This window comes from Mus caroli, unplaced genomic scaffold, assembly GCF_978045245.1.
Source record: "Mus caroli unplaced genomic scaffold, Mus_caroli_1 scaffold_1, whole genome shotgun sequence".
Classification (NCBI taxonomy): Eukaryota; Metazoa; Chordata; class Mammalia; order Rodentia; family Muridae; genus Mus; species Mus caroli.
Window position 1 is genome coordinate 190,295,495 of NW_028227256.1, and position 14,267 is coordinate 190,309,761.

General features: G+C 47.2%; 1 protein-coding gene across 1 annotated transcript in view; it reads right to left on the reverse strand.

The window, feature by feature from the left end:
* Window positions 1–2,867: 2,867 nt before the first annotated feature.
* Window positions 2,868–14,267, reverse strand: part of Hhat (hedgehog acyltransferase) — a 261,641-nt gene continuing 250,241 nt past the window's right edge. Inside the window, exon 12 of the mRNA XM_021171103.3 lies at window positions 2,868–4,123. Within this exon, the coding sequence (XP_021026762.1) occupies window positions 4,032–4,123 (92 nt within the window). The 3' untranslated portion in view covers window positions 2,868–4,031. The remainder of the gene's footprint in view (window positions 4,124–14,267) is intronic.

Genomic DNA, 14,267 nt, shown 5'->3' on the forward strand with positions numbered 1-14,267 from the left:
CTGATATTTGTAAAAAAAAAAAAAGTTTAATTTTATTTATTATGGTAATAAACTATTTTATATGTGATACCTGTGTCTGCCTTTCCTTACATACTTATGTCATTCAGTGAGGTGCTTTCTCTCCCTCCGGCTGTTCTCTGCTCAGTTCCCATGAGTGGCTGACTTCCAACCACCTGGAACGCCAGCTCCAGGTGATCCAACACCCTCTTCTGGCTTCTGAGGCACCTGCACACACATGGCATGCAGAACATAATAAGAAATCTTTTTCTAAAAAAATATGTGGGAAGCTCTGATGTGGATGGTGCCTTGCATCTGTCAGTTTTCATGTTGCTGTGGTGAAATACCAGACCAAGCAACTTGCAGAGAGGATTTATATCAGCGCATGGCTTGAGGGTGCAGTCTACCCACCAGGCCAGGGATTCCTGATCTAGCAATCCCTCAGAGACACACCCAGAGATCCTGTAATCTCAGGAATCCTAGATGCCGTCAAGCTGACAGTATGACCAATAATGGATTGGGGAGACAGCATGCTTCATGTCTAAGTGCTCCTTACGGAGTGACCACAGCATGTTCTCTGAAGTTTTACCTCTGCAATGAGCCTGGGAGGCTGCCTCTAAGATCTTGGTCTTAAAGATCTGGGTCCTTCACAGCCAAACCACAACAAAGTCCTTATTACCCATCACAAAGGCATCAAGTTTCAATATGAGTTGACAACCCACATTCAAATCATAGCATTTGCCTTAACACACCTCCCGTTCTAAAGTGATGGTTTTCATCTTGAACAATTTGACATGGATTTTGAATAAAATACATTAGTGTTGTCCCTACTTTTGAAAAGACAGCAAAACCCACAACCCAGTGTTTCCTGAATGACTGTCAACAACACTGGGTTCTCACCCTACTTCAGTATAGTTTGCAGAGCTATTGAGCTGCCTCAAGCAGTCCTACTCAGTGTTATCTCACAGGCACTGAGTCAGACTCCACAGGACTGCCATCCTGTGTCTTATTAAGACCCAGTGACCATCAAAGTCTAAAAAGCACTTCTCTTTTTGCAGACAGTGAGACTTAATTCTGGGATGAGATCCATTATGTGAAACCAAAGTCAGGATGTGGAGAACCTCACTGGCCACATCAGAACATGGTGTTTTTGAGGACATTCCTTCAGTCCCCTATTTCATTACATTACAGAAGGGCATGGTAAAACTAATAATGACATTGTTTAAAATCTCAAATAACTAATGCTCATTTCAAAACGCTGAACATTAATTGCATCTTTAATCTTTAATGGTTAAAACAAACAAAGAGACAAATAGGGTTTTTGTAACTAACTAAACTAGAAACAGAGACAAGAGGAACCTTTGAGATAACAAGTGGAATTCAACCTTATTGTATACATACATCCTGATATGTTTGCTAAAAGTATAAACATTATAGTTAATTTCTAGTACCTAGCTAACCTATAGTTGTATTTTTAGAAAAGCAAAGAAAAAAAAAGTCTCAAGTTCTGTAAGAGGAGCACCACTAACTACCATTGCCACACACTCTTGCTACAGGTATCAGTAATTTTCTCTCTAGGCCATCATCCTTAATAGGACAAAGCCCATGTTCTCACAACGTGCAAGCCTAATGCCATTCAGTATTCTGTGTGGTTCCAAGAATTTGTGATAACAGCAGGACTTTGGTTGGCATTGGGCATCTTGCTTCCCTCCTTGGGTACTGGCTGGGCAATTGCTCATGGAACTAGATCAGGGATCAGAGGTCCTGGGGCTGACAGGGACTCAAGATTTTATCCAGCATGCTTCTGGAACTGTCTCGGAAGTTGTCCTGGTGGGTGAGGTGATTGACTGATGCCCAGGAACCGGACTCAAGGATCTATCTACAGCAAGTGTAGACTACACTGGGAGGTGCTTTTCTGTTATGTTACAGCAGGGAGCAGGGAAAGGTGAGACAACAGAACCCCAGATAATCCACACAGAGAGCAGCAGCCAGCCGCTGAGACCATGACTGAATCAGATCATTTTAATGAACTTCTGGGTTATTATGGCCAACCACTCACTGACTCTTCCAGTGTAGTCTCGGGGATAGGTTTGTCTTTCTATTAGACACTACAATCATTTTTACACTACGGTTTTTCTCAGTGAGTCTTTTCCTTACTTGAAGGCTTCAGCCAGACTCCCTCTGGCTGACCACAAATACTTACTCTGTTGGTCTAAAAGATGGCACCCATTTCAGCGGTTGCCCCCCCCCACATCCTTAGAACTTCCCAGCATCCCACACTTGCCTGCCCTGCATCTCCCTGACTCATCTTCCTCAGCCAGCTGCTGAGTTTGCTACTGCCCAGCTTACCTGCCTTCTTCTGGTCTGTGCTTTGTTCAGGCAGCACAGTGTGCCCATCCCAGTCCATCAACATCTCTCTTGCAAGCATGGCAGCCAGGAAGAAAGGGGATCCACTGATGGCAGGGTGTGCCTTGCAAGGGCACGTGTTCCATTGAGCTGGCATTCCCAGGCACGATTCGGGACACTATCACTTAGAAAATGAGACAGCACAAAGCCCAGCTGATCTTTCCCTTGACTGTCACAGGGTCATAGTTCATATAGCTGGAGTGTTAAGCATTCGCTCCAAATTCCACGCACAGAGCTTTAGACTTAAAGCTTCTCCCCTCCCCTCCTCCCACACGAACCCAGAGCCAAACAGAACCACAGTGACACTTGTCAGCAGCTGTCTAGAAGGATGAAGTATCAAGACACATGTGTTTAGATCTCAAAATTTTTATTTAAAAAAATCCAAAATAAGACTACAAAAAAATCAGAATTATCTATGTAGCAAAAACATAGATTCTGGTTTTTTTATTTTTTTGTTTTTTTTTTTTAATGAGAATAAGGCAATAAAACCCACTGAGTAAAAGACATGGGACCTTGGGATGTCACTCTCCCCAGAGGCCTTGCGCAACACCACCTGCGTGTGGACATCTTATTCTCTGGCTTTTAAATTCCACTTCTGGGCAGAACAGCTGTGAGAGGAACCACCATGTTCTTCCATGGCTACAACTCTCAGAAAGCAGCAGCCCTGTGTGGACTCTCCAATAAAGTTCAAGTTACAGAACTCTTTGTAAAGCCCCAGCTGCACATCACCCACTCTAGCTGAGTCACTTGAAATGTGAAAATGGTTCTGCTGATCCCCTGTTTAAGGACCATTCATGCGAAGGTTAGTCCAGAGCCCCCAGGGCAGCACATAGAAAGGGGTCATCAAAGTATCTCAGAATTTCTCAGAAAGACATCCCAAGGACGGCAAGCCTAGCCCTAACCAGGACTTCCATATCAAAACACACATCTGCCACACCTAATCTTTGGTAGAGAAGAAAAAAAAAAAAAACCAAGCAGGTTCATGGGAGGTTCTAGAACAAATATCACAGGTATAGTCAGGAAAAACCTGAGACTGCTCTGGACCTTGTGCGTCAGGAAGCTTCTGGGGGGGGGGGGGACGCAACAAATCTCTGAGGCTCCAGAGCTAGAAGTTTGAGTTGTGTATTTACTGTGATTGATGAAGCTGCCAGTCTTGGAATGAAGCGTCTTCACCAGAAGATGAGTGGAAGGTGGTCCCTCAGGGACTGTCCTGGAGTGGAGGGTGGTCCCTCAGGGACTGTCCTGGAGTGGAAGGTGGTCCCTCAGGGATTGTCCTGGAGTGGAGGGTGGTCCCTCAGGGACTGTCCTGGAGTGGAGGGTGGTCCCTCAGGGACTGTCCTGGAGTGGAGGGTGGTCCCTCAGGGACTGTCCTGGAGTGGAGGGTGGTCCCTCAGGGACTGTCCTGGAGTGGAGGGTGGTCCCTCAGGGACTGTCCTGGAGTGGAGGGTGGTCCCTCAGGGACTGTCCTGGAGTGGAAGGTGGTCCCTCAGGGACTGTCCTGGAGTGGAGGGTGGTCCCTCAGGGACTGTCCTGGAGTGGAGGGTGGTTTGAGGATGGTCTCAGAATGAGAGATCAGGATGAAATGCCATGTCCCTTGGAGGCTGAGCTGACCCAGCAGCCATACACAGTTAAAGAACTGTGTATGTCTGAGCCCAAGCAATGCCCACGTGTGAATAGCAGTACAGGAATCCCAGGACAGACAGAGTCACCCATGGCCACCCTGTGTGAAGAGAGACAGAGAGGAAGAATAGTTAGAATACCTGGGTGGGCCCTCCCTCGTGGGCAAATTGTCCCCCAAGAAAAGGGCAACAGAAACACAGACCTCCAGAAAGCCAACTTTGTCTGAACCCAGCAGGTGGGTTCCTGTGTTCTCACCAGGCGCACTGGGAAGTGATGGTTACATTACTGCAAAAGCGAACTCACTTAGAAACAGGGCATGCTTTTAAAGAGCATGTCCTTTGGAGACTAAAGCAAATAACTAGAGAGATATGCCTATGGGTACCAGAGTCAGCCTCCAAAATGCAGACCACTGTTACAGTGAACACAGTGGTGCTTTTTAGCACATAGAAAGGGAGGACCCTAGATTAGATATTAGATTTCAAAACTCAAAACATAGGGCTGGAGAGATGGCTCAGCAGTTCAGAATGCTGCTGCTTTTGCAAAGGTCCAGAGTTCAGTTCCTAGCACTTACATGGTGACTCCCTATAACTCCAGGTCCAGAGAATTTAATACCCTATTCTGGCCTCCACAGCCACTGCTGCACTGTTGTACACATATCTACACTCAGGTACACATACACTCAGGCATTCTTGCATACATGCACACATGTGCACACCTGTGCATACATGCACATATATATGTACACTCACATTACACACATGTACATATACTTATACACACACATATATACAGGCATATACACATGAACACATACACACATATACTCAGGCACACATATATACATGCACACACACAAATGCACATATATACATACACAAGCACACACATGCATGCATACATGTTCATACACAAGTATGCACACAAACATACACATGCATGCACACAAGTTCATACATACACACACACACACACACACACACATACTGAAAAAACAAATATATCTTGTGAAAGAGAACTAACTGTCAAAGTTTGGGAGTGGAGGGATGATTCAACTATTAAGAAAACTTACTGCTCTTGCAGAGGACATGGGTTCAGTTCCAAGACCTCAAGAACTTTAAGCAGCTCCTTCTACAGCACACGCATCTTAGGCTATCTGATCTATTCTTGTTTTTAATATTAGTGTCAAACTTTCTTGGGAACATTAGAGAATTGGAGGGGCTGTAGAATATCAGAAGCCAAACTCCACAGATTCAGTCCTGTGTTAGAGGTGCTCCCAGGTCACCTCAGATAAGACAGGCACACACAGTAGGGCTTACTACACAGTCTTTATCCTGTGCACTAGATAACAACATGCAGAGTGTACAAAGCCCATTTAAACTAGGGCACATGGGGATGAGCAAGAGTTTGCCAGGTGGAAAGGACAGGTACAGGTAAGAGTAGTTCAGATCACCAGAGGATAGAGCTCATGTGACACAGGTGTGGTGTAGGGCTGTGTGCAAGGAGGTAGAAGTATGGGTGGGAGAGAGTTCTAATGACCATCAGCTGCCATTTTTATTAATACTCTGTGTCACTGTGCCAGGCTCAAGTTCAGGCCCTGACAACTCTGCCATCCCAGCCCAGACAAAGTCACAAATCTCAAAGGTTAGAAGGGTGTGGCATAAACAGCCTAACTATTGCACTCACAAATGCAAATGGAGTGGTCCAAAGACCATGGAAATGAATATCCCAAAAGACCAGAGTGCCATCAGGGCCACTGAACCCTGAACTTCTTCCCAACCTTCCAGTAGACAGGCTTCCACAGGGCATCAGAGTGACATTCCATCCATACCTGCTAATGTGAGAGTCACATATGGTGACTAAAACTAGTGCCCACAACTTTAATAGATGAAAACAACTGAGATATACTCTGTGATAGTTTTGCAGGCCATAGTTCTGAAATGTAGGTGTTGGCAGTGTCACGCTCCCTTTGGAGGTTCCAGGGGAGTCTTATTCCTTGGCTCTTCCAGCTTCCCGGCCTCCCTGTGGCTCAGAGCTACACCATTCTAATCTTGCCTCCGACTTCATGTGGCTGCCTGCTCTTGTTTGTGTGTCCTCTATTCTTCCTACCTGGTCATGAGTCACTGATGCTCTGTCTAGATATTTGCCTTGCTAGCTACAACTGAAATGACCGTACTTCCAATGGATGACACACCCAGAGAGGTTCCAGGGACACATGAATGTCAGAGGTCAGGAAATACAGTTCAGGAAGGTTGGGTATTTTTCTGAGGCTTCAGGAGGGTTCTGTGAACCTGGACACCTGCAACTCTCTGCACTCTGGTTGAGACACAGTTGCAAGGTACCAGTCAGCGAGCTCAGAGTAGGACGGAAAGATGGTACTTCAGACACAGAAAGTACCCCTAAACTTCAGCTGTGTTTGGGGTGAGGCATCATTGGGTGTTTGGTCAACATAGAGCCCAGAGGCCACCTGCAGACGTGGGCATGTAGGTAAGTTTCACTTATACAAAGCTGAGCGTAAAACAGCTGTGACTGATAATTCTGTTTGTCCGAAGCCACCTCTGGGAAATCTTTACCTGTAAGAGGAAAGGGTCCTCCATCATGGGAAGATGGGTTCTATAGGTCCCCCTGCTCTTACTGTATATACCCTGAAAAGAGGCACCTGGGCAACTAGGCAGCACTCAAGACGTTTGTCATCTGGACATGATACCTTAGTAAAGTCTTGGTTTCCCCGTCCACTCAGTGAAAGCACAAACAGATTTTGAGGGATACACACTTTGAGGGGTACACAACACCACATGCCTATCATTTAAGCTACTTGGAGCTGGGGTGCATTACATAAATCCAAGAGTTTGAGAACACCTGGGCAACATAACAATATCCTCTCCCCCAAAACTCACAATGACAAGTAAAGACATGGCCACAAGTCATCCTTCCAACTATTTCAGCAATAAATACTCTACCCTCTGTGTGCCTGGCTCCATGCTAGACCTGGACATCACGGGGTATTGCTTACAGGCAGTGCTAACCCAGCCCTGGCAAAGCCTCCTCCTCCTCCTCCTCCTCCTCCTCCTCCTCCTCCTCCTCCTCCTCCTCCTCCTCCTCCTCAGAGAATGGCAGCACCCTGAGGACTGTTGTGATGTTTAGTCACACAGGCTTGTCAGTCATTAGAAGATGGAGCTGAAGGGGTCTGTCCCTTCCCTTCTTGACAGATTCAAGACTGTAGAAACTTCTAGTCTTTTGACAGTTTGACCTTACTACCTAAACAAGTGATAAGTTTAAACAGATAATCACTAGCAAATGGAAATGCTGTGCCTAGATTATAAGACTGTGGGAACATTTAACAGGGCAGACCTGGAAGACAGGCACAGTTAACGCATGTTAAGAGTAGAGAGAGGACAGCAGAGTCACTTGTGATGATCAGTGCAGTTGGAATAGGTGGTGTTACTACCGTTAATATGGTTAAGGTAGTTACACAGGATATGGGAAGCTGTACGGTGACTACAGCCAACAGGAGGGAGACAGCTATGGAAAACCAGGTAGAGACTATACTTGAGGTTATCATGACAGCTGTTCTCTGAGCAGTTTTAATGGTCTGAAAAGGTGGATCAGGCTGAGATACAAACAGCTGTTATCAAGAGGGGTCTCGAGAAGCCAAAGAAGGAGTCCCTGGGGAGGTGGAAAAAAAGAATCAGAAAAAGGGGAGGCTCTAATGAAACACTGTAATGTCACGGGGCTGGGGAGGGGGCTTGGTTGGTAATGTCCCTGCCTTGTGGGCATGAGGACCCGAGTTTGATCCCTACAACTGTTGTGAAAATAGAGAATTATGGCATGTATGCCCCAGGCTCGCTGTCAGAGCAGTGAGAGAACCATCTCAAAAGAAGACAAGGTTTGAGGAAGGCAGTCAGGCTTGAGTGGTGACTCAGCAGTTAACAGTGCCAACTGTTCTTCAAGAGGACCTGAGTTCAATTCCCAGCACCCACATGGCAGCTCACAACCATCTGTGCCTCCAGCTCCATAGAACCCAGTGCTCTCTCTGGCCTCTGTAGACACCAGGCACACATGTGGTACACAGAAATGCTTTCAGGCAAAACATCAACACATAAAATAACTTAAAAAAAAAACTGACTCCTCCTCTGATCTCCACACACAGGCAGATCACGTGTGCACATCGCAAACATGGATGCACCTCCCACACAACACACAAGGTGGCTGTGGCACCATCATGGAGGTGCCTCTAGATATCAAGCCAAACATAGACTCATAGGTGACTGAAGACTCCAAGGCAGAACCTACAAGAAATATTTGCATGCACAGAGTCACAACATATTCACAAAAGTACAAGGGACCCAAGCTGGCAGGTCAGCAGGTACACAGTGTGATATGTACATACAGATACCAGAGAGAATACAAATTCTGACATCTGTAGCAACATGGACTGTGAAGACGTCGCATCATGTACAAAGTCAGACAAAGGAACACGCATGTGATCCCGTTTACTCGGGGTCCCACATTGGCCAGATTCTTAGAAAGAATTAGATGCAAGCATTAGCAGGGGCTGAGAGGCGAGAGGAATAGGAAGTACTTAATGGATACAAAGTTTCAGTTTTGTGAGACAAAGAAAGTTCCAGAGATTGGACTGTAGTGACAGCTACATAAAATGCAAATGTTCTTAATGTCCCTGAACTATATTTAAAAATAGCTGAAGCCATATTTAAGTTATATACAATTTACCACAATAAAGAATGAGGCTGAAGCTATGCAGGGTGATTCAGTCTCTGGGAGCCCTCAAGGATCCAGGTTAGTTGATCTGTTGGTCTTCCTGTAGAGTCCCTGTCCTCTTCAGGTCCCTCAATCCTTCCTCCAACTCTTCCATAAGACTCCCAGAGCTCCATGTAACATTTGGCTGTAGGTATCTGCATCTCTTTCCATTGGCTGCTGGGTTGGCCTCAGTAGGAAAAGATGTCCCTAGTCCTGCAGGGAACTGATGTGCTGGCAGTGGGTAGTTCTGGGGAGTGATAGCTAGAGGGGGAGGAGGGACTCCTTCTCAAAAGATAAAGGGAGGGGGGAATAGGGGAGGTTATGTGTAAGGTGGTACTGAGAGGAGAAGGGTTCTGATATTGGGATATAAAGTGAATGAATAAATAAGTAAGTAAATAAATAAATAAGAAAGAAAGAGTCTCTTGGGGCAAGGAGGCAGTTTCTCTAATTTCCTCATCTACCCCCTGCCCCCCTCTCCCTCTCCTTTCATCTCTCTCTTTTGAGATAAGGTCTTAGCTCTATAGCTCAGGCTAGCCTCAAACTCGTGACCTTCTTGCCTCAGCCTCCTGAACGCTGGACTTGTATGTGTGCAACTTCACACCAGAACAACGTTTTGTAATTTCATAGTGAGACTGGTGTCTAACGTTTACACAGCTGGCAAACACCCATCAAACTGTACACACTGGATGATGCTCTTGACGATGAATTAACTGTTTGCAATAACTTTGGAACAAAAACAAAACAAAACCTCAGAGGCGCCAATCAGACATGCAGGTCTCAGGCTGGTCACTCACGCACACAGACATACATATCACAGACACAAACCATACATAGGCTACAGAAATGCCAGGGGCTCAAACAAAGCATGCAGGAAAGCACAATTTGGTTGTTAGATGATGTTGAGTCTTTAGTCTTGCATCCTCCCAGGGAGGGTTCTTCTAAGTGTGTCAGTACACAGTTCTGGGCTCCTGGAGCCTCCCTTCCTCCATGGGGGGTAGGGTGGGGGTGGGGCTCTCAGATGTTCTTTCTTCACCCTACTGATGGATTTGGCAGAGGACAAGCTGAAGCAGCTGAGTCAGCACAAATCAGCATCCCCTGGAGAAATCAATGCACTCCTGATGGATAGGGTTAGCTGAGTTGCTAGGTGGTGCAGGGGCTGTCAATCACCCCACCAAAGGCTCACTGAGCTATCCACTTCTGCAACAGTCCAGCTGCTACCTTGCTTTTTCAAAAGCCACGTCCTACCATTTACTCTTTCTAGAAGATCAATGTCTGGTGGTCACCTGGTGAACATGATCTGCAGGAACATAGTCCAGCCTCTGGGCACCATGTCTGTCCATGTGTGTGAAGCTTTCATATGTGATGGCTCTACTCAGCTTACAAAGATCACACTCTCAGGTAGTCCTTCTCTCCTTTTAATCTATTATTCACTGTTATCTGCAATTAAAATGCCTTAGCTTCTTCTCTTCATGCACCCAGGTGAGTGTTCCAGTCAGAGGCCTGCACCTGCTGTCCACTGGTTCTCCAGCTCCCCCGTGCTCGATGGCCATCTGCTGGTGGACAGTTCTCCTGAGGGTTGAGGAATACCTAGGGCCCTCACAGATGGACTCATGGTTTCTACAGCTGATAGAACTCTGTACTAGTCCCATAAAGCAATGTCACCGTGAGCCTCAAAGCCGTTTTGAGAAAGTGAAAAAGCCATTAGGCTCAAAGGAAACAAGACTTGCCTTCCAATGCACATTCCTCTGCTTGGGGTACAGAGGTCCCAGCCTGTGCTGGTTAAGGTCAGCGTGAGGGCTGACCCAGTCACCCTCTGTCAACCGGTGGCTCAGTTATGTTTGTCCAACAGGAAGACTGAATAAAGAAGCGATTCCAGGAGATGACAAGAAGAGGCACTTCTTGGGGAGGGGGAAGGGTCAATGGGTTTAAGGACCAAAGAGCAGTCTCTTTCACTGAGGCCAGCCCCAGGCAGAACTCTGAGAGCTGACTGAGCAAGGACATGGGAGGCTACACCAGTCTTAAAGACCGGCACACCCACCGACCAGTAAAGCGGCATCTTTACAGCTCCCAGGACAGAAGGCATCTCTTTCCTTAGAGTTTGCCTCAGCCTCCCCGCCCCACCACCACCACCTTTGAGTTTGCTAGCTAAGGGATCCTAGAAACACAGGTATCCTGCCTAGACTCTCTCTGCACACCTCCCGAGAGGTTTACCGTCATTGTGCTGTTAATTATTCAAATGCCTCTTTGCACGGCTGCTTTCATTGCAAGGGCAGCTCCAAGCAGCACTTGTGTTTAACGATGTTCAGATCCAATGCGGGGGAAATGGCGAGGTGCTTCATTTAAATCCTATTTACTCCTGTGGCTGCAGCCAGATCCCACGAGCCATTCATCAAATGGTCTTGAGCCCAAGTCCCTTCCTCCCTCCTGGGCTAAATTTAGATCTTTAATAAGTTGTGGGGCACGAGCCTTTTCCCGGCAGAGGGCTGGCTACTGATCCAGGGACAGGCACATGAAACTCACAAAGCTGTCCAGGCATCGATGCCCATGAACTGCTGGGCTCATTCCAAACACGCGGGGACACAGATAAAAGTTCTGAGGAACCTGTTCTTCCTACCTTAGGGTTCTAAGAATGTTATGCCAGAACCCAGGTTTTAGACCCATGCTCTCATGAGAAAAACAAAAACAATACACACACATACACACACACACACACAAATGGCTCTTGTGTAGGGAGGTTGCATCCAACTCCCCAAGAAAACCTTGTTTAAAGGCAGACAGCAGGGCCCCACCCTGTAGCTTCTGAGGAGACAAGGTTCAGACCTGAGACTGAGTTTTTAACAAGTTCCCTGGGGTTGTGGATGTTGTGAGTGTAGGGGCCTTAACTGTTCCAGAGACTCCTCAGGATGATGAGGGGAGGGCTTCTGTCATAGCTGTCCATCAGTAGACTACAGATAGTCATTCCTTATGCTCAAACTGTCCACAGCTCTGTCCAGTCTCACAGCCTGTCTCAGCCATGAGGTGCGAGCCCTGTCCCCTAGACACACGAAGACCAAGGATCAAAGAAGGCCAATCCCTCCTCCAAACTACTTAGCTGACCCAGCTTGCAGAGCAGCTTCAAAGTGTTCCTGGCTGCAGGGCTGGGATGCACTACTTGTTTCAGGGTAAAGCAGACTACAGGCTACAAGCACCCTGGCCTCCCAGCCTAGCCTCACCTCCCAGACTAGCTTCACCTCCTTTAAATCCCATACTAGTCCCTGACCAGGTGCCCAAGGTCATTGGTGGGAGGCCACAGAAACAAAAGCACCTTGCATTTGCACACGTCCATTATCACTAATTCTCTTGAGCACCCCTAGGTCTGAGGCCTTCACAGCACTACAAAGGGGACAGAGAGACTGTGGTAAATACCCGTGATCTGCTCCTCCATTAGTGCTGGATTCTGTCTGTGGGGATGAAGGGCTCATTCCAGGTGCTCAGATGGCCCTCTAACAGGGCTGTCAAGGTCACAGTCCTTTGACTCCTGTAATGGCCTGAAACTCACCAGGGGCTTCAGCTGGGAGACAGAGCAGGGTGCTGGGGACCCCTTAGGGAGCATCCCGCCACCCTAAGGAGGAGTCTCTTGCTAGGTGCTGTGTGCCAGTTTGAAACAGCACCCACAGTGGCCTATATAAATCACCTTGTTCACAGTCAATTTCCCAGGCGGATGAAGCCAGCCTCTGCGGATTGCTCATCCTGTCCCAGCTCCCTGCATAAGCAGCAGACACTTTCCAAAGCACTCACTACCGTAAAGTCGAATGACTTCATCTGACACAGAGGAAGCAAGGAGAACACGCCAGAGCTACTTATTCTTATTCTGACAGGAAAGCAGGAGGAGCCAACAAACACGTCTTCTCTCTCCGAGGCCAACAGGGTTAGATGTCTGCTCCCCGAGAAACTGTCCCCAGCACTTTTTGCTACTCCAGCCACTGTGGCAGAAGGCTGCCCAGTCACCGGCCTTCCCAGCTGTTTCCCCTCAGACTCTTGGGCTATTCAAACAGCCTCAAAGATTGTGGTTCATTGTTAATTCATAATCAAGTGATGCAACCAACAGGGTGGGCATTGCTTACTTAAGCAAATGAGCTATGGAAAGCTGCCTCCTGACACAGAAGGCCGCATGCTGAGGACGCCTTGTCTGTTCATCTGCATCTGTACAGGGCCATCTTACCCACAGGCAAGCCTGTCAAGATTCCTTCCAGTGGATGCCTGAGGCAGCAGGCTTTCTTCTACACACATGGCTACAACACAGTTCAACTATAAGTCAAACGCAGTTAGAGATGAACAACCAACAGCAAAACAGCAAACCGAAACAATGTAACAACATACAGCAGTACATCCCGTGACTGTGGCTGCTCTCTGTTAGTATCCCGATACTCTAGTCATTTTTCACCTTGTCATAGTGGGAGACGATCAAGGCTTACCTGGTAAGATGAAGGAGGGGAATGGCATGGGTTGTGTACCAAGAGGCTGTTGTTAGCCAATGGAGAGTGATCACTTGCTTATGCATATCTGGGTCACAGGGTCACAGGGTCACTGGGTCATTGGGTCACTGGGGCAGTGACACTAACACAGTGTAGACACACAGGCCAGAGAGGTGATTTATATGCAAGGTGGGATAGGGCAAGACTACACGATGCTTCCTCTTGGATCTCAGAGACATTTGCAGCCAGAAACCTATAAATTATTTCTAGAATTCCCCATTTATTATATATTTGGACCGAGGTTGATCACAGCAATTGAATTTTCAGAAGGAACTCATATATGAGAGCCGAGGAGTTGGTTTAGTGGTAAAATGGTAAAATATTGTTTGCAAGGATGAGGACTTGAGTGATATCCCTAGGTATGGTGGCTGTGTCTGTGACTCCAGCACTAGGAAAGCAGGAAATAGGATCCCTGGGGCTTGCTGGTCAGCTTCACTGTTATCAGTAAACTCCTGTCTCAAAAGGAAGGCACCTGGCATCGGTGTGTGGTACACACACACACACACACACACACACACACACACCGAGAGCAGACACAGCATTTCCCCCAAGGGATGAGCAAGAACAGCCTTCCTTCTTCCCAGGACATCCATGTCAGTGAATGATCAATGAGGCTGCAGGAACACAGACACAACCGCTATCTCGATGTTCTCACTTGCAAGTCCCTACTCCAGGTAACTAACAGAACAAAGGACCTGAGTCACAGTCGGCTGGCTCATATATCCACTCAGCCTCTGAGCCCAGATCATGGGATATAGTCAGTGGACAGACACACTCATGGTCTAGGTATCGCCTGTGCTCCCCAATGGTGCCTGGGAGAAAGGAACCTGGTGTGTGCTGATTATGAATAAACACAGATACTCAAGATGGCAGGGCAGAGATGTCTACCACTTCATTCCCAAGTCTGTCAGTGCATCCTCCAGGAGCATCCTGAGAGGAAGGAAAGCACATTCAGAGCCACGTACACATCTGAAG